This window comes from Haliotis cracherodii, unplaced genomic scaffold, assembly GCF_022045235.1.
Source record: "Haliotis cracherodii isolate W230 unplaced genomic scaffold, xgHalCrac1.p SCAF_18, whole genome shotgun sequence".
NCBI lineage: Eukaryota > Metazoa > Mollusca > Gastropoda > Lepetellida > Haliotidae > Haliotis > Haliotis cracherodii.
The window spans coordinates 2,575,139-2,596,113 of NW_027266273.1; the positions used below are offsets into that span (position 1 = coordinate 2,575,139).

General features: G+C 44.7%; 2 protein-coding genes across 2 annotated transcripts; both read right to left on the minus strand.

The window, feature by feature from the left end:
• Positions 1–7,358: 7,358 nt before the first annotated feature.
• LOC139465998 (uncharacterized) lies at positions 7,359–10,577 on the minus strand. The gene is made up of 2 exons (XM_071248013.1): positions 10,520–10,577; positions 7,359–8,428 (listed from the first exon to the last, which is right to left on the minus strand). The coding sequence occupies exons 1-2, from the start codon at positions 10,575–10,577 to the stop codon at positions 7,359–7,361; spliced, it is 1,128 nt and encodes a 375-aa protein (XP_071104114.1).
• An 8,333-nt stretch (positions 10,578–18,910) lies between these two features.
• LOC139465999 (mucin-2-like) lies at positions 18,911–20,776 on the minus strand. The gene has a single exon (XM_071248014.1). It carries the CDS (start codon positions 20,774–20,776, stop codon positions 18,911–18,913), a length of 1,866 nt encoding a protein of 621 aa, XP_071104115.1.
• Positions 20,777–20,975: the final 199 nt, after the last annotated feature.

Here is a 20,975-nt window from a genome sequence, read left to right on the forward strand (position 1 = left end):
AACTATATCTATTCGTTTATATACATAAGAAAACGGGGGGGGGGGGGGGGGGGGGGGGGGGGGGTCCGTATTGGAACAGCAATTTTAAGGTCCCAGCAACCTTAGATCTAGATATGCTTTTCGTTCGAGGCGATTAATGGATCTAGTGGTCAGACACGACTCGGCGTGGATCGGACTTGATTGTCGGGTCCAGCTTATATGTCACTTTAGGTGCTCTCAACCAACGCCAAACAATCTCTCTCTCTCTCTCTCTCTCTCTCTCTCTCTCTCTCTCTCTCTCTCTCTCTCTCTCTCTCTCACAATAATCGAATGGAGCTGGAAAGGCAATGGAATCATCAGCAACTGTACGCCCTTGCCCTGATGTACGTGTAGGTTTGTTAGTTTATTTGTTTCTTTTTTAACACCACAGTCATCAATATTCCAGCTATATGATGGCGGTCTATAAATAATCGAGTCTGGTCCAGTGATTGACATCATGATCATCGATCTACGGTGACATGCGTGCATGAACCAAGTCAGCGAGCCTGACCACCCGAACCCGTCAGTTGCCTCTTACGACAAGCGTTCGCTAGGCACGCCGAAGGCCCGGGTTCGATTCCCAATATGGGTACAATGTGTGAAGCCCATTCTGGTGTCCCCCGCCGTGATATTGCTGGAATATTGCTGAAAGCGGCGTAAAACCACACTCACACACTCTATAAAAACAAACACTGAAGCCACCTATATATACGTCAAACTGCGTATAATAATGACAATATTATCCTGAACATTATATGAGTGTCAACCAATATTTTCCAATATATTTAATTTACAAGCGTAAGCGTATATATATATTTCGTGACCGTTGTCATTGTGAACGTTTAACCCGCGACTTGCACGGTGTGAATATATGGTATATACGTCCGTAAAATCCTCATGGATCAACAGACGGGTGCGGCCAAGACTTGAAGGTGAGGTGAAATTGGGTTAAACGTCGCGTCCAAGATTATTGCACTTATATAGCGACGTGCATGCACGTGTGTGTGTGGCTGCTTGTACTAGTCCGGACTGATGCCGATTTATAGTGCTAGCCCACCGAGATACCATGCCGCAGTTTAACATGAATACTCCACTCAGACACAGTATACTGACTCCGAGCCGACCAGTCCTTGCTTTAGCCCCTTAATGCCGAGCGCCAGACAGGGTAACAACAAGTACCATCTTTTAACGTCTTTTGGTATGACGCAACCGGGGATCGAACCCCGAACCTTCCGCTCTCCGGGCGGACGTTCTACCACTAGACCACGGAGGCGGTGTCCTTGAAAAAAATGTTGATATCAAATAATATGCATGTCGTGTAATGGTGTCGAGTGGCGGCAGACAGTGCGGCGTTGTATTTCTCGTCGTGAAAGGTTGGTTCATGGTACAGCTGCATGGACTGCGGAGAGACGGGAGGACAGATGCGGTCGCGGAACCTTAACAGTCGTCCAGGTGTGACGTTCATCATACGTCAGTCCGTCTGTACAATGTTTGCATAGGTTCTGGTGAAACTGACAGATTCTCAAAACCATTGGGTTGCAGGTAATTTTTAATTAATGACCTTTAACATTTTCTTAACTTTTCTTCACAAACAAGTCTGTGAGGATTGATTGTAAACTGTGTAGTAACCTATGTGTTTGTGGTAAATACCTGCTTAAATGGGGATCAGCTGGTCAACCTGATCAGGTGCCAGCGTGACCCGTACAGTGTTTGGATATCAATATTCAAACACTCATCCTCAAATCATTTAAGATTTGTTTGTTTGTTGTTTAACGCCGCACTAAGCAATATTCCAGCTATATCACGGCTGTCTGTAAATAATCCAGTCTGGACCAGACATTCCAATGATTGATATCATGAGCATCGATCCACGCAATTGGGATACTATGACATGCATCAACCAAATCAGCGAGCCTGACCCCCTGATCCCGAAAGTCGCCTCTTACGACACGCATGGGTTGCTGATGACCTATTCTAACTCGGATCTTCACGGTTCAAATCATTTAAGAATTGACTAAAATATACAATACTAATAGCTCAGAGCGATTTGACAGCCTTTTGGCTCCAATGTGGTTGTTGTAAGGCTATGAGCTATAAGTATTGTTGATTTACGTTATCAACAGTAACACGTACGCTCTCTACTATCGCTTGAATGAAGTACTTGCGCCGTCATCAGGAAACGTGATGAGGTGAGGAGAAATGGCGTTCAACGTCGCGTCAAAGATTATTGCACTTTTAGCCCCTTAATGCCGAGCACCAGACAGGGTAACATGTACCATCTTTTAACGTCTTTTGGTATGACGCGGCCGGGGATCGAACCCCTGACATTCCGCACTCCGGGCGGACGCTCTTCCACTACACCACGGAGGCAGTCTTACAATATGTTGAACGCCCAAGGACTATTGGCATGCTCGAACTGGTTGGACTCAGCGAGAGGAAGCCAGTGTGTTTGTTCAACGTGTCTCAGTCTCTGATTTGCAGACTTTGAAACAGTTTTCAGAAGACACAAAATGTTGTTGTCGTATCAACGAATGTTCGACCAGTCGTGGAGCATGTCCCATTATTGATCAAGTCATCTCAAACGTTCATTTTCTGACTACACACACACACCCCGCCCTGTCGTCCTTCTTGGTTGGTTGCACTTTCACAAAACACCGGCAACACGTTCTGTTGTCATGTTACACATAGTCCTTCCTTTTCCCTATCCACCCATTACTCGAGCCTCTTCGTATTTCTGTAATCACCGTTATGTTCGAATATCCTACTTCTTTTGGGGGTATATGGAGATGTTTAAATGGCAGTATGTCTCTCGTTCAGCCAGATGGATTCCAGGTCAGGACAGGTCCTTCAGAACCCCATGCTGGATGTAAAAAACAACTAAACTGAGGATCGGGTGGCTCTGTGACAGGTAGTTAGTAACCGCATCCAGAGATATGGTCTCTGCCGTATCCCAATGGGGTGGATCGTGTTCATGTTTTCAGTCACTGGTTTGCCTGCATGCCATGGATTCGAATACCGGACTATAGCTGACTACGGAGTGTAACAATATGCACTCACCCAGCAAGTCACGTGGTATTCAGATGTTCTCATTCATTGTTCTGACTCCAACATGCAATGGCCTCTGGCCCGGGTCCCAGACTTCGATCCACAGGGGGCGTGACTAAAATAGGTCAAGTGGTGCTGTATTTTTGGCATTCCTTTATTTTTGTGATAAAAATTCCATAACAATATATTTTACTATACAACAGAAATATTTATTTTTTACACTGCTATTAACTTTGCAAACAAATAATCTATAACAATAACACCTCAGGTGGCAAATTGTGAAGTGTTTATCACAATAGTAAAACGGTTTGGGGTTTTTAAATTCCTTTCAAGCATATTGGTTTTTTTAAGAGCACCTTTATCGCCCTGAATTGAGTTATTTTTTACTTCTTAAGGGTATCATGAAGCATATTATCGTTAAACATGTTTGTAATCGGGACTATTTGTACTGAACTGAGTACACTACTAGAGGTTCCATATGACTTGTCCATAATGATTAATGCATGGTCAGAAATAATCGCGGTACATTTCGGCCGAGAAAACAATTGATGGAATAACACACATCTTTGTGCTACCATAGTGTCCATTTTCACGTACATGTATATAGGATTTGCACAGGCTCGAACTACCTCCGTGTTCAAGTTCACCAGTGGAGGATAACACGAGTCTGTGTGCCACCAGAGTCTCCCTTTTCACTTGGACAGGATTTACACCTGTCTTTGTGCTACCACGCTGTTCGCTTTCACTAGTATAGGATTTACACACACCTTTGTGCTACCAGTGTTCGTTTTCAGAAGCACAGGATTTATACACACCTTTGTGCTACCACGGTGTCCGTTTTCAGAAGCACAGGATTTACACACGCCGTTGTGTTACCATTTTCCATTTTCAGAAGCACAGGATTTATACACACCTTTGTGCTACCACAGTGTCCGTTTTCAGGAGCACAGGGTTTACACACACCTTTGTGCTACCACAGTGTCCGTTTTCAGAAGCAAAAGATTTACACACACCTTTGTTTTCAGAAGCACAGGATTTATACACACCTTTGTGCTACCACAGTGTCCGTTTTCAGAAGCACAAGATTTACACACACCTTTGTGCTACCACAGTGTCCGTTTTCAGAAGCACAGGATTTAGACACACCTTTGTGCTACCACAGTGTCCGTTTTCAGAAGCACAGGATTTAGACACACCTTTGTGCTACCACAGTGTCCGTTTTCAGAAGCACAGGATTTAGACACACCTTTGTGCTACCACAATGTCCGTTTTCAGAAGCACAGGATTTACACACGCCGTTGTGCTACCACAGTGTCCGTTTTCACAAGTATATGGTTTACACACACCTTTGTGCTACCACAGTGTCGGTTTTCACAAGTATATGGTTTCCACACACCTTTGTGCTACCACAGTGTCGGTTTTCACAGGTATATGGTTTCCACACACCTTTGCGCTACCACAGTGTCCGTTTTCACAAGTATATGGTTTCCACACACCTTGGTGCTACCACAGCTTCCGTTTTCACAAGTATATGGCTTCCACACACCTTTGTGCTACCACAGTGTCGGTTTTCACAAGTATATGGTTTACACACACCTTTGTGCTACCACAGTGTCTGTTTTCACAAGTATATGGTTTCCACACACCTTTGTGCTACCACAGTGTCGGTTTTCACAGGTTTATGGTTTCCACACACCTTTGTGCTACCACAGTGTCGGTTTTCACAGGTATATGGTTTACACACACCTTTGTGCTACCACAGTGTCCGTTTTCACAAGTATATGGTTTCCACACACCTTTGTGCTACCACAGTGTCGGTTTTCATAAGTATATGGTTTCCACACACCTTTGTGCTACCACAGTGTCCGTTTTCACAAGTATATGGTTTCCACACACCTTTGTGCTACCACAGTGTCGGTTTTCACAGGTATATGGTTTCCACACACCTTTGTGCTACCACAGCTTCCGTTTTCACAGGAACAGGATTTCCGCACACCTTTCTGCTACCACAGTGTCCGTTTTCACAACTATATGGTTTCCACACACCTTTGTGCTACCACAGTGTCCATTTTCATAAGTATATGGTTTCCACACACCTTTGCGCTACCACAGTGTCCGTTTTCACAAGTATATGGTTTCCACACACCTTTGCGCTACCACAGTGTCCGTTTTCACAAGTATATGGTTTCCACACACCTTTGTGCTACCACAGCTTCCGTTTTCACAGGAACAGGATTTACACACACCTTTGTGCAACCACAGTGTCCGTTTTCACAAGTATATGGTTTACACACACCTTTGTGCTACCACAGCTTCCGTTTTCACAGGTACAGGATTTACACACACCTTTGGGTTTTGTGCTACCCCAGTGTCTATTTTTACAAATAGAGGTTTACACATGTCTTTGTGGCCAGTTTCATTTGTAGAAGATTTACAAATATCGGTTTGCTACCACGGTGTGTCGATAAGCACCAGTAGATTACACGCGACGTTCTGCTACACCATGTCCAAAGTCACTAGAAGAGTGAAATCACTGTCCATTTTCACCAGTAGAGGATTACACACACCTTCGTGCTACCACAGTGTCTACTTTCACCAGAAGAGGATTACACAATCCTTCGTGCTACCACAGAGTCCACTTTCATCAGTAGAGGATTACACACACCTTCGTGCTACCACAGTGTCCACTTTCATCAGTAGAGGAATACACACACCTTCGTGCTACCACAGTGTCCACTTTCACCAGTAGAGGAATACACACACCTTCGTGCTACCACAGTGTCTACTTTCACCAGTGGAGGAATACACACACCTTCGTGCTACCACAGTGTCTACTTTCACCAGTAGAGGAATACACACACCTTCGTGCTATCACAGTGTCCACTTTCACAAGTAGAGGAATACACAATCCTTCGTGTTATCACAGTGTCCACTTTCACCAGTAGAGGATTACACACACCTTCGTGCTACCACAGTGTCCGTTCCAACAGTAGAGGAATGCACACACCTTCGTGCTACCACGGTGTCCACTTTAACCAGTAGAGGAATATACACACCTTCATGTTATCACAGTGTCCACTTTCACCAGTAGAGGAATACACAATTCTTCGTGCTACCACAGTGTCTACTTTCACCAGTAGAGGAATACACACACCTTCGTGCTACAACAGTGTCCACTTTCACCAGTAGAGGAATACACAATTCTTCGTGCTACCACAGTGTCTACTTTCACCAGTAGAGGAATACACACACCTTCGTGCTACCACAGTGTCCACTTTCACCAGTAGAGGAATACACAATCCTTCGTGCTACCACAGTGTCCACTTTCACCAGTAGAGGAATACACACACCTTCGTGCTACCACAGTGTCCACTTTCACCAGTGGAGGAATACACACACCTTCGTGATACCACAGTGTCCACTTTCACCAGTAGAGGATTACACACACATTCGTGCTATCACACTTTTGTGCTTACACAGTGCCTAATTTTACACCTTTCTGCTAACACAGTGTCCGTTTTCACCAGAAGAGGATTGCACACACCTTTACGCTCAAACGTGTCCAGTTCCATTTGTAGAAGATTTACAAACATTGGTTTGCTACCACAGTGTCCATTTTCACCAGTATAGGATTATACACATCTTTGTGAAGCAGCGCAGGTTATTTTCACCAGAAGAGAATTACACAGGTCTCTGTGCTTCACAGTGTCTATTTTGTATAGGTAAGGTTGTAAGTGTTGGTAAATATGCTTGACGATGCACCTATTGCCAAGCAGACCGATGACGGACCAAGCCAGGTTGGACATCTCCACAGGTCAAGGATATGAAGGAATGAGTGATGAACACCGCTTTGAACAGTATTCCAGTTATATCACGGCGTGTCAGCTTGCTGTGGGAGAAAAGCCCGAAGTGATGCACGTCTAAGACGTTTACCACTTTGGTGAATCGCACGAACACGGGTATGGTGCTGACAAACCTAGAAACACCATCAGGGCGAACCTCCATCCAAACCTCATCATCATAGGTTTCTGGCGCGCCTAGGTGATCTTTACGAGGACCCCGGATATGAAGGCTGGTCGGTTTAACGCCACCAAACAGTATTTCAGTTACATGACGGCAGAAACCCAATGTGACGCTGGTCACAGACGTTTACCACTTTTGTACAACCCGTCTCACACGGACATGGTGCTGACAGACCAAGTATCATAATCGGGGCCTGTCTGGGATTTGAACCCACGACCAGCGGATCCTGGGATATAAAGGTGTCTGGACTAATCGTTTCTGTAACTATAAACCTATTTCCCAAAACACTGAAACAAACCAGACGAAATGACATCCACAGCCCCTCTCCAGAAGTACCTGTGGTGCATGGCACGCTTGGCCGTGATGCGACCTTCAGGGTTGGTGTCCAGACACCTTTTCATAAGGGATAGAAGTTTGGTGTCTATTTGTCCTAGTACACCAAAGTCTGGCCCCTGGTCAAAAACGGAAGATTTTATTTTTCGATCCGACCCCAAAGGAAACGGATACCGCCCAGCTAAGGCCGTATAAAGGGTGACACCAGTGCTCCACATGTCGAAGGATTTGATCCAAGCGTTAGACGTGGCACGGGCGTCTCCTCTGTGCATTTCCGGTGGGGCGAAGTAGGACGTGGAGCATGTCACGTGCCTATCCTCAGGCGTTTGCTGCTGCTGCAGTCGTATCGCCCCGCCGAAGTCGATTATTTTCACCTCATTCCCAGATCCGATCAGGATGTTTTCTGGCTTGATGTCCCTGTGCACGATGTTGTTATTGTGCAAGTGATTTAAACCTGCCATAATCTGCTTGGCAATCGGTTTCAGGTTCTCCTGTCTCCATTTAACACTGAAGTTGCGGATAAAATATACCATGTCATATGCCTCAAAGTACTCCATGATCATGAACATCTTCATATTGCACCGGAACAGGTCGTATGCCTTAATGATGTTTTCATGATCTATGGATCTTAAAACTGCATACTCGTTTACCCAGGTGCGAACTGCGAAGCTGTCATCACTGGCCGTGTGTAGGGAGACCTTAGCGGCGTAAAGAACCCCGTCCTTCCTCACCCTGTATACCCTAGCACACCCACCCAACTCGATGACCCCCTCGAAGTAGTAGCCATTGATGGTTTGACCAACGAGTGTTGGTGGCTCTGTTGCCGCAGTTGGTTGGGACCCGGCACCGGCTGACGTTCCGATGTCGGCAGCCGATCCCCGTGTGTTGTACGTGGTGTTTGGGGTGGCACTGGTCCTGGCCATGTCAGATGGCTGGAGATGTTCTCTCCAAAGTTCAGCAGCAGCATTGTGTGGCCCTGAGATGGATGCAGAGGAACTTGCTGGAGGACCTGGGAGAGCAAGAATAAATATATTAGCTGGATTTTATACCATGTGAATGATACCATGTGAATGAAGGAGAGGAGGGAGAAATGGATGTCATTTAATACTGTTGGCAAGAAGGGGAAATTAGGGGTGGGGGTGGGGAAGAGGTTTAGGTAGTAAGAGTTGATGCCATACCACATGGATAGTGGAGGGAGAGACAAGAGTTGATGTCATACCACATGGGTGGTGGGGGAAGAGACAAGAGTTGATGTCATACCACATGGATAGTGGAGGGAGAGACAAGAGTTGATGTCATACCAGACGGATGGTGGGGGGAGAGACACGTGTTGATGTCATACCACATGGGTGGTGGGGGGAGAGACAAGATTTGATGTCATACCACGTGGATTGTGGGGGGAGAGACAAGAGTTGATGTCATACCACATGGGTGGTGGGGGGAGAGACAAGAGTTGATGTCATACCACGTGGATGGTGGGGGGAGAGACAAGAGTTGATGTCATACCACATGGATAGTGGAGGGAGAGACAAGAGTTGATGTCATACCAGACGGATGGTGGGGGGAGAGACACGAGTTGATGTCATACCACATGGGTGGTGGGGGGAGAGACAAGATTTGATGTCATACCACGTGGATTGTGGGGGGGGAGACAAGAGTTGATGTCATACCACATGGGTGGTGGGGGGAGAGACAAGAGTTGATGTCATACCACGTGGATGGTGGTGGGAGAGACAAGAGTTGATGTCATACCACATGGATAGTGGAGGGAGAGACAAGAGTTGATGTCATACCACATGGATGATGGGGGGAAAGACAAGAGTTGATGTCATACCACATGGATGATTGGATGATGGGGGTGGGGGTGGGGGTGGGGGGTGGGGGGTGGGGGGTGGGGGGGGGGGGGGGGGCAAGGGTTGATATCATACCACATGGTTGAGGGAGGGGAGACAAGAGTTGATGTCATACCACATGGATGGCGGGGGAGAGGCAATAGTTGATGTCGTACCACACGGATGGGGATGGGGGGGGGGGGGGGGGGGAGACAAGAGTTTATGTCAAACAACATGGATGATTGGGGGACATACAAGAGTTGATATCATACCACATGGATGGGGGGAGTTGATGGCATACCACATGCAATGGGGTGGGAGTGGGCGCCACACTTTGGTGTTACTAAACACTGATATGGGAAGGTCAGAAGGAACCTACATACAAACTTATTACGGTAGACAAATATCAACACCTTCTTTGAAGAATGATGCATTTTCCATGAGTTAGCCGATGGTGATTTTGATTTTCTTTAGCAATGATAAACACTAATCTGAGTGGTAGATGAGCTAAATATTTGTGGGAATCTTCCATTCATAGACATGGAAAGAATCCACTCACATCATATCTTAAGTTTGTTTGTTTGTTTATTTATTGTTTAAAGCCGCACTCAGCAATATTATACCTATGACGGCTGTCTGTAAATAATCGAGTCTGGACCAGACAATCCAGTCACTGACATCATGAGCATCGATCATCGAGATACGATGACATGCATCAACCAAGTCAGCAAGCCTGACCACCCGAACCCGTTAATCGCCTCTTGCGACAAGCATAGTCGCCTTTTACGTCAAGCATGGTTTGCTGAAGACCTATTCTACCCCGGATCTTCTTTTTTGGTCAGTTAATAACAAAAGCGCCACAATACAGGAGGATGCACAATGTATGATGACAAGACATAATAAACTGCAGTCGGGGAAAGAAAGTGTTGATAAATCTCAGCAACTGCATGCATTTTCAGAGTATCTCCCACAGTTTTAACTCGATTTTACCCTTGGGCCACATAAAGCAAACTTCTGGCTGCCAAGGGTGAACAAGTAGGATTTTACGCCGCTTCAAACAATATTTCATCAATATCACGGCGGAGACACGAAGAATTTCTTTCATATTTTCTTCACATTTGGGGAATCGAACCGGGTCTTCGGTGTGACAAAATGCACAAACCATTAAGCTAATCCACCATTTACAGTCGCTAAGAACAGGATGCAGCGTGAAAACTGAAAATGTAAGCTATCAACTTGGTCCAATTCTTTACACATGAATTTCTTACCGAAGGCCAAGTTCATGGAAGAGTTGGAGGAGGTTTTCAGGTGAAGTAAGTTCGCCATATCTACAGAGACACGTCCTCAGATAGCAAAGACGCCCGCTTCTGTCGATGAGACCGGCGATTTGTGACGTCACATGTCTATGACGTCACAATAAAGTTCGATTGGTTTTACCCGTGAAAAGTCGCATTGCATTGTTTGAAATAACCCGATTAAGCTGAATCTAACAGGTGGTTCAAGTTAGGTTTGATATTTGACCTACCTTGAACTGACCACGATAAATACTGTAAATCTCATTTTGGTGAAGAAAACTGAGACAGCTGATTGGCTACTGCATGGTGATGACCTCAGGTCGCACTACTTATGCCAATTATACCTCATGTATGATGATGGACAGGCGCGGCCGGGGATCGAACCCCGACCTTCCGCTCTCAGGGCGGACGTATGGCAAGCCGCTTTCGCGTTTATTACGAAATTACTGATATCTTCAATTGTTTTAAAGATATCGGTATTCTATCGAAATATATAAAAAAATAATAATGAAAGATATCTTGAATTTATTTCTGATTCCATAATACAATTACTGATCAGCAAAATATTTCGTGATAATGCATTTAAATGAATCTATGATATCATTAAACAATTACCATCCTACTGTACATAATCATATTAGAAATAAATTCAAGATATCCAAAAATATGATCAATCAATCAATCACAAATGCAATACATATATCTTTAATTAAATAGAAATATTTTTAATTAAATTCAACATTTCTTTAATTATGACCGTTTCTGATATAAAAATTCAAATTTAGGATAACATTAGTAATTTTGAAGATATCTTTATATCAGTTGTTGATATCTGTAATATAACATGAAAAGTGCGGGATTTACAGATATCTTCAAATACTTCCTGTCTGGCTACCATGCCCAACTTGTGCAGGAACTAGTCGAATTAAATAGTTAAATTAATCGAATTTAAGATATCAGCATTTCTTTTCATGATATCAGCAATAAGCTTTACCATATCCTTAATTCATTTCGTGATATCTTAAATATTATTGCAGATATCTTCAATTAACTGCATTTAAGATATATTCACAATTCAAGATGTCTTCAATGGAAATCACGATCTCTTCAATTCAATTCAAAATATCTTCAATATGATTCAAGATATCTTTAAAACTACTGAAGATAACGGTAACTCAAGTAATAAATGTGAAAACGGCTTGCCAAACAGACGCTCTACCTGACCACGGAGGCGGTCTACTAAAATGAGGCTTAGAGGTCAAAATGCCTATGTGATCACGAAGACGTCGTCATTGATCACGCTGACGAACACTGGTTTGTGTCCATCAAGCTCGTTGCAGTTCAGCCTTGGTGGTATATTGCTGTCTGTCGCGTAAAACATGTATGTATGTATTCGTATAACGTGGTACAGTCGATAGAAGAAATGGCTCGTCGTTCTTTAGTACACATTGTTCTTTCTTTTCACATGACGTCTTTTCGTAACATTTCACTATTACATTGCATACTTTGACCTTTATTTCAACTTTGTATATTGGGGGGCACGGGTGGCGCCGCGATTCGCTGTGCAGAGTTGCGTCCCCTGGGCACTTCAGAAACCTATGAGTGTGGGTTCAAATCCCGGTTAGCCCCGATTATGTTTCTAGGTTTGTCAGCACCAGATACCTGTGCTCGTGGGTTTCATCGAAGTGGTAAACATCTGAGACCTGCATCACTTGGGACTTTTCTCCCACATTAAGCTGACACGCCACGATGCAACCTGACTGCTGTTAAAAGCGGCGTTAAACAAAACTCACTCACTCTTTGTTATCATGTTCATCATTAGAATGATAGTAGACGATGTAACAGGGCCTGCTTTTTTTTTCAAGAACTCCCACTCCTGTTACTACTGTAAGTAGTGGGATCAGATGTTTAATCGTTGAAAATGGTCAGTTAAACCCCGAGGCAAGGGGCGCTGAGGTGTTTAACTAACCATTTCAACGATTAAACATCGGCGCCGCGTGGCCTAACCTATTTAAACCATGGCTGACATTCATTCAAAGAACCCAAACAGCCAAAATGTTAAAACAACATTTTTTTTATAACCTTTTTTGAAAAGATATTGTAGAACACTGTATTAAAAGGTGGGAAGACTTGTGCGAGTCGCCTCTGCTTGATGCACGTGAAATTTGTTCCCAGTGCCTTTGGCACGTGCTTCTCGTTCTTTGGCGACTCGGCTTGAGAAACACACATTCGTCAGCTTTCGGAACGTAGTTCGCTGGTTCGATATACGCTGGTGGTACACGTATTTCGTAAAATAGTTCAATTATTAAGTTTAATCAAATGAACAAAAAAAGTTCCGCCATTGCCAAGTCTTGTTAACAAACAATTCAGTTAGTTTATGTACGATCAAAGACAAGGGAGCCATGATCTAATACGTAAACAGTAAACTGTATACAAGTTAGTTTTTTAAGAGTTTTGTCCTTTGTATTCCAAAAGGATCCGCTGGGTTCGAATCGAAGATTCTCCCCGTTTGTGATCCTTGGTTTGTCATCACGCTGCATTCAACAAAACTGTAAACGTCTTCAAACTCTTGTCACATTAGATTTCCTCTCGTGGCAACTGACGCACTGTGACAAGATTACATAGCTGAATATTTATTCACGAAGCTGTTAATGTTTAACGCCGCAATCATCCGTACAATGGCAACTGTCCCCACCGCCGGGGTACGATATGAGCCGGCGCCAACCCCTTTTGGTACAGTCCGGATGCCCCAGTGCAGAACGCTAGATACCATGAAATGTTTATCTGGTCGCGGATGCCAATATTTCAATGGTGAAATGTATTTAACTTCTTTTTCTCTTGCAAAGAGATACACATCGATAAGCATGGTTATGCATTCTTTCTGAAAATCTCAGTCTTACCATTCTTTCACATAAGCTTAAGAGGGCGGTCGGGTAGCCTAGTGGTCAAAGCGTTTGCTCGTCACGCCGAAGCCCCGGTCTCGATTCCCGACATGGATACATTGTGTGAAGCCCATTTCTGGTGTCCCCTGTCGTGATATTGCTGGAATATTGCTAAAAGCGGCGTAAAATCATACTCACTCACTCATAAGCTTTGGGCTAACAAAATTATCGATTTGTCTCTCTTTGCAAGAAAAGAAAAATATATTTCAACATTGAAATATTGGCATCAGCGTGTGCGTGTGTGTGTATGTAGCTGCTTGTACTAGTCCGGACGAATGCATCTTTTTATAGCGCCAGCCCACTGATATACCACAGACATACCATGCCACAGTTTGACATGAATACCCCACTCAGACACAGTATACTGACTCCGATAGGACCAGTCCTCGTTTTAGCCCATTAATGCCGAGCGCCAGGCAGGGTAACAACAGGTACCATCTTTTAACGTCTTGGTATGACGTGCATGGCCGAACCCCGAAACTGCGGCTCTCCGGGCGGACGCTCTACAACTAGAACACGGAAGCGGTCCATTTCAACCCGGATTCACCATGGGTTTTATGCCTGTCACGTGGTTTCAATGCGCAATCTACGTGTCTTCTGTGTCACGGTGTTTGAACTGTTCGTGCAGTCTCGGCACCATTATCTGCAGGCACTCGTAATATAGCTGCAGTATTGCTGCTCAGTGTTGCGTGTTCCGTGCTGTCTGACTCCAATAACGCCTCAGATGAATTATCACAAGGGACTGACAGATCGCTTCCAACTATATAAATAACTCAACATTTACTGACGGTGTTCTCTGTAGTTATTTACCATATAAATCTAAGCCCGAGTGACATATCCATCTCGAAGCACGACCCGACCATGATCCCATCAATCCGCAGTGCCGTAGCCAGCCGGGGGGCAGGGAGGGCAGTTGCCCCCCTAGATTTTGTATAGAAAAAAGTTTTATTTGAATCAAGTTGGGGACAAGTGATACTTGTGCAAATATTTGTCCCCCGTCCCCTGTAAAAAAAGTTAACTACGGCCTTGACCCGTCTACACAAATAATGCACACTCGTGTGTTCACTAAAAGGTACATGAATGTAACACGCGTTATTCGCACGCGTGAACAACAACAACAACAACCCACAAACAACAACTAAACACGGAAAAACAGATAACAAAATACTGAACAATATAAAAAAATACTTTGGAGAAACATTACACATGACTACACCGGAAAGAAGCTGGAATAGTGTTGAGTTTGGCGTTAAAGTGAGTGAGTATGGCTTTACGTCGCCTTTGCCAATATTCCAGCAATATCACGGCGGGGGACACCAGTAATAGGCTTCACACAACGTACCCATGTCGGGGATCGAACACGGGTCTTCGGCGTGATGAACGAACGCTTTAACCGACGCCCGTTTGGTGTTAATAGTGTGTGGAGACAAACAAACAAGAAAACTAGGTTGTTCGGAAACCTCGCTGATCGAACGATATTGATAGGAGTGATTATCTGTATTTACAACATAACTGGGGGCGCGAGTGGCCCACTCGTCTATAAGGTGCCGCGATTCGCTGTGCAGAGTTGCGTCCCTTGGGCAAGTCCGAAACCTATGATTGTGGGTTCGAATCACGGTTCGCCCCGATTATGTTTCTAGGTTTGTCAGCACCATACCATGCTCGTGGGTTTAACTGAAGTGGTAAACGTCTGAGATCTGCATCACTTCAGGCTTTCCTCCCACATCAAGCTGAAACGCCGCGATACAACTGTAATGCTGTTAAAAACGGTTCACCCAACTCACTCACTACATCACTCTGCACCAATGACTCGTTTATCCGGACATTTATTAAAACAAACGATTGCACTAGCAATGGTATTCTCCGTTATGAGCAGAATTTTAAACAACAAAAAATGGGTGGTTATACAAATGTATGTAATATCAAGTTATACTTACTGAATAGACCATTTTCTAGATGTGAGATAGGCTTTAGACTTCAAGCATGGAGTGCGGATGATTCAGTCGTCTAAGACCCGTGAGTATTCGGGTAAGAATACGTCTTCAGCAACCCATACTTGTCGTAAAAGGCGACTATGCTTGTGGTCAGGCTCGCTGACTTGGCTGATGCATGTCATCGTATCCCAATCGCGTGGATGGATGCTCATGACATCAATCACTAGATTGTCTGGTCCAGACTTGATTATTTACAGACCGCCGTCATATAGCTGGAATATTGCTGAGTGTGGCGTTAAACAAACAAAGAGTTTGTCTTAGGTACCACAATTTGCTGTGCAGAGTTGCTTCCCTTGGGTGTGCCAGAAACATGTGATCGTCGGTTCGAATCCGATTATGTTTCTGCGTTTGACAGCGCCATGCACGTGGGTTTCACCCAAGTGGTAAACGGCTGAGATCTGCATCCCTTCCGGCGTTCTTCTCGCATCACGATGACACGCCGTTACATAGCTGAATACTGATGAAAGGCGTTAAACACGACTAACTCACTCACTCAGTAGCATACACCAACACGAAATCTGACCTCGTCCTCTAAATACCGTAGAGCAATAAAGCGCTCTTATCAGAAAAGCCTTACGGAATATATTCATTAACACATAACCATGTATACAGTTATCACTGGATATGTCACATGCATATGTATACTGGGCAGCATATTGCGATTTTGGACTAGATAGGATCATATGAATACCGAGCAAGATTGCGAACGAAAGTTAAATATTCGAACTCTTGTTTTATCAGACATAACGATCCAGTAATGAGTTTGCTATCAAATTCCACAAACAGCTATAACCCAGCATACTCACCTAAACTAAGTACATATTCTGGTTCGAAAGTAGGTGTGTGTGTTGCTTTTTACGCCGCTTTTAGAAATAGTCCAGCCATATGACAGAGGGAGGGCACCTGGAATGAGGTTTACACATTGTACAAATGTTGGGAATCGAACCCGGGTCTTCGGCTTTCCGAGTCAATATATTGTCTAAGACAAGGCGTTCCTCCCATAATAACTCAAATATTAAATATATATACCAACGAGGCAGGACGAAAGCTCAAAGTGATGCTTGTCTTAGACATTTATCACTTTGAAGAAACCCATGAGCCAGGTTATAATGCTGACAAACCTAGAAACATAATTAGGATGAATCTATTATTAGAACCCGCGACCACAGGTGCATGCACGTATAAGGGACGTAAGTAAACACTGCGAATTTTGACCCCAAAACTCTGTGACGCAAAGATTCCTATACACAACAAAAGCTGGGTATTGGCTACAGTCGTCACAACACAGTGTATGTAATGTGTTACAAAGACAAAATGGGAGTTGATTACATGTTTATTATGGAGATGAAGTAATGTAAGGGAAGCCCAGGTCGGTCACTGATTATACAAATGGCTGTTTTAGCATCGCATGTGAGTCTCGCATTCGGCGCATACAGGCAATCCGGGACAGAGGACGGGGACGTCGGAAACTGACAATGTCGGAACCTGACAATGTCGTAGCCGCCACAGGACCTCCATCCTCCGCTCAACCCTCATCAAGATGCACATGTTTGATATTTGCAACCGTCATGAAGAAACCCACCCATGTGTATGTGCATTTTTATTCAATCACATCCAATTTAGCATCAGTTGAATACAGTGTAATTATATTACGAATCGAGTTGCCCATGATATGCCACATAGTGAAGACTTGAGACCTGAGCCCTATCAAATTGAACCATTGCTGTGCACATCTGGACTGAGTAAGCATAGTTTTACGCCGCTTTTAGGAATATTTCAGCAATATCACGGTGAAATTGCTTCACACATTGGACTCATGTGGGGAATCGAACCCGGGTCTTCTGCGTGACGAGCGAACGCTTTAACCACCAGACTATCCCACTGACACGCGTGAAGCTAGACATCGTCATCCTCAACCTTGGACATGTGGTGGTGATCTATAATGATGTAGCCAAGCTATGACAAATGCCATCCTCTTACATACTTTATTGACAGACGTACCTTCTGGGGGTGATGCCGCTCCAGGCTGCTTGAGTGGGGTCATGTTTACGGATCAATCCTGGTTTGTTTTGTCGGAATGGGAAGATCTAGTTATATTCATGCCGATATAACGTTAGCTGGTGAATAACGATTAGTTATGTGATAATCTTGCTATTAGGATGACAAAGTAGAAGCAGAAGTTATAACCACACAAAATATTGTCAATGCTGGTGAACACTCTCGTCAACAATATTATAGATTTCTAGACTGTCCGCTCACAAGAAGTCGGATTAACACACATGTCAATAGGAACAGGCAGAGATAACGATGGCATAACGGATCCAATATTACAGCCGTATCCCGCTATCTTTACATGTTATCGGGAATAGAGAGTGGGCCAAACTAGTAGTCGATTATACACATTCATCTATTATACACATTACTGGTCAGCGCTGCAACCATGTTCCTGATGTCGAATGATTTCACCCACGTGCCACGTGCCACGTGCCACGTGAGATGGGACGTCTGCTTGTCTTCCTCTGTCCTCCAACAGGTCAAGTCGTTCGACCGACGTGGATTACTCGGGACCTTTGAAGATGGTCTACGGAACATATTCAACCCGTTAAAATCTATGAGGCATGTGTTTTTTGTGTCATCGCTTCCATCCATAATAAAATATTCCATTTCACATCCTTTCCAGGAACATTACGGTCCTTCCGCCATGTTGATACAATCCGTATCGGGTAGCCTAGTGGTTAAAGCGTTCGCTCGTCACGCCGAAGACCCGGGTTCGATTCCCGACATGGTTACAATGCCAATGTCTGGTGTCCCCCGCCGTGATATTGCTGGGATATTTCTAAAAGAGGCAAAAAACCATACACTCTCACTCTATGGACGGTCTTGACAAATTGTTCGTACACTGTAAGCACATTGAACAATATGTAGAACCAGTTTGTACATATCATCACAATTATATATTTTCAGTTCATTTGCCCTCAGTATACATTTATCAACATAAATGTTTACCTCAGCGCTAGCACAAGTGCCTAATTTGCTTCGCTTTGAAGAACCTATCTCCCTACAGATCTCCCATCGTGTGTTAATCTATTGATCTATTTAACAATGATCTATTTTGAGGGAACAATATGATTATTGACAGAAACTAAACGTAAAAACAATGGTAGGATCATAAATGGTTTGAAATTGATTATGATTGACATTTCCATATCACAACTTATAAAAGGACATCGTCTCTCGGCTTTGGTGCAGCATCACAACTAGAGTGCGATTGTTTCATGTTTTGGACAACACTTTCCAGGGATATGTTTTTTTAAAGATTTAAGGCAGTGGAGAGTCTCTGAAAATGATGGCCCTTCTCTGATCTAGCATTGGAAATTGTATCTAAAACATTTGCATGCGTGGCACATTTTGGACAAAGGGGTTTGCTGTCATATAACAATGGCCAAGGGAGGGATAACATTATCTATGTCAACGGTCATTAGAGCTGTAATGTGATGCGACATGACACAGAAGGCAGACACAGAAGGCAGACTACCGAGCTGAACTTTGATGAGACTGGTAGACCAATGGTCGGTAGTGAGGTGATACTGGCCGTACAGGCAGACTAATAGTTGGTAGTGAGGTGAGACTGGTAGACCAATGGTCGGTAGTGTGGTGAGACTGGTAGACTTATGGTCGGTCGTGTGGTGAGACTGGTAGACCAATGGTAGGGAGTGTGAGGAGTCTGGCAGACCAATGGTCGGTAGTGAGGTGAGACTGGTACACCAATGGTCGGTAGTGTGGTGAGACTGGTAGACCAATGGTTGGTAGAGTGGTGAGACTGGTAGACCAATGGTAGGTTGTGTGGTGAGACTGGTAGACCAATGGTCGGTAGTTCGATGAGACTGGTAGACCAATGGTTGGTAGTGTGGTGAGACTGGTAGACCAATGGTAGGTAGTGTGGTGAGACTGGTAGACCTATGGTTGGTAGTGTGGTGAGACTGGTAGACCAATGGTAGGTAGTGTGGTGAGACTGGTAGACCAATGGTTGGTAGTGTGGTGAGACTGGCAGACCAATGGTTGGTAGTGTGGTGAGACTGGCAGACCAATGGTTGGTAGTGAGGTGAGACTGGCAGACCAATGGTTGGTAGTGTGGTGAGACTGGTAGACCAATGGTCGGTAGTGAGGTGAGACTGGCAGACCAATGGTCGGTAGTGAGGTGAGACTGGTAGACCAATGGTAGGTAGTGTGGTGAGACTGGTAGACCAATGGTTGGTAGTGTGGTGAGACTGGTAGACCAATGGTAGGTAGTGTGGTGAGACTGGTAGACCAATGGTCGGTAGTGAGGTGAGACTGGCAGACCAATGGTTGGTAGTGTGGTAGACCAATCGTCGGTAGTGAGGTGAGACTGGCAGACCAATGGTTGGTAGTGAGGTGAGACTGGTAGACCAATGGTTGGTAGTGTGGTGAGACTGGCAGACCAATGGTTGGTAGTGTGGTGAGACTGGCAGACCAATGGTCGGTAGTGTGGTAGACCAATCGTCGGTAGTGAGGTGAGACTGGCAGACCAATGGTTGGTAGTGAGGTGAGACTGGTAGACCAATGGTTGGTAGTGTGGTGAGACTGGCAGACCAATGGTTGGTAGTGTGGTGAGACTGGCAGACCAATGGTCGGTAGTGTGGTAGACCAATGGTCGGTAGTGAGGTGAGACTGGTAGACCAGTGGTTGGTAGTGTGGTGAGACTGGCAGACCAATGGTTGGTAGTGTGGTGAGACTGGCAGACCAATGGTTGGCAGTGAGGTGAGACTGGCAGACCAATGGTTGGTAGTGTGGTGAGACTGGTAGACCAATGGTAGGTAGTGTGGTGAGACTGGTAGACCAATGGTTGGTAGTGTGGTGAGACTGGCAGACCAATGGTTGGTAGTGAGGTGAGACTGGTAGACCAATGATAGGGAGTGTGATGAGACTGGCAGACCAATGGTCGGTAGTGTGATGAGACTGGTAGACCAATGGTCGGTAGTGAGGTGAGACTGGCAGGCCAATGGTTGGTAGTGTGGTGAGACTGGTAGACCACTGGTAGGTAGTGTGGTGAGACTGGCAGACCAATGGTCGGTAGTGTGGTGAGACTGGCAGACCAATTGTAGGTAGTGTGGTGAGACTGGCAGACCAATAGTCGGTCGTGTGGTGAGACTGTTAAACCAATAGTTTATGGTGTGATGAGACTGGTCAGAGCAGGTAAACAAATGATCTACAGCGTGACAGTGCAAAAGAGAAATACAAGAATTGGATGACAATAAATGTCCTTGAGACACCATGAGATCTGAGCTATTTACACACTCAACAAAAAATAAAAACCAAGCTGTACTTGTGTCAAATGAGTGAGCAAGTGAGTGAGTGGGAAAATTATGCAATATTTCAGGAATATCAACTGGCAACAAGAAGAATGGGCACAGATTCACATCCCGATCATTGAAATAATGACAAAGTTTTAACCAGAAGGTTCCCTGAGGACAG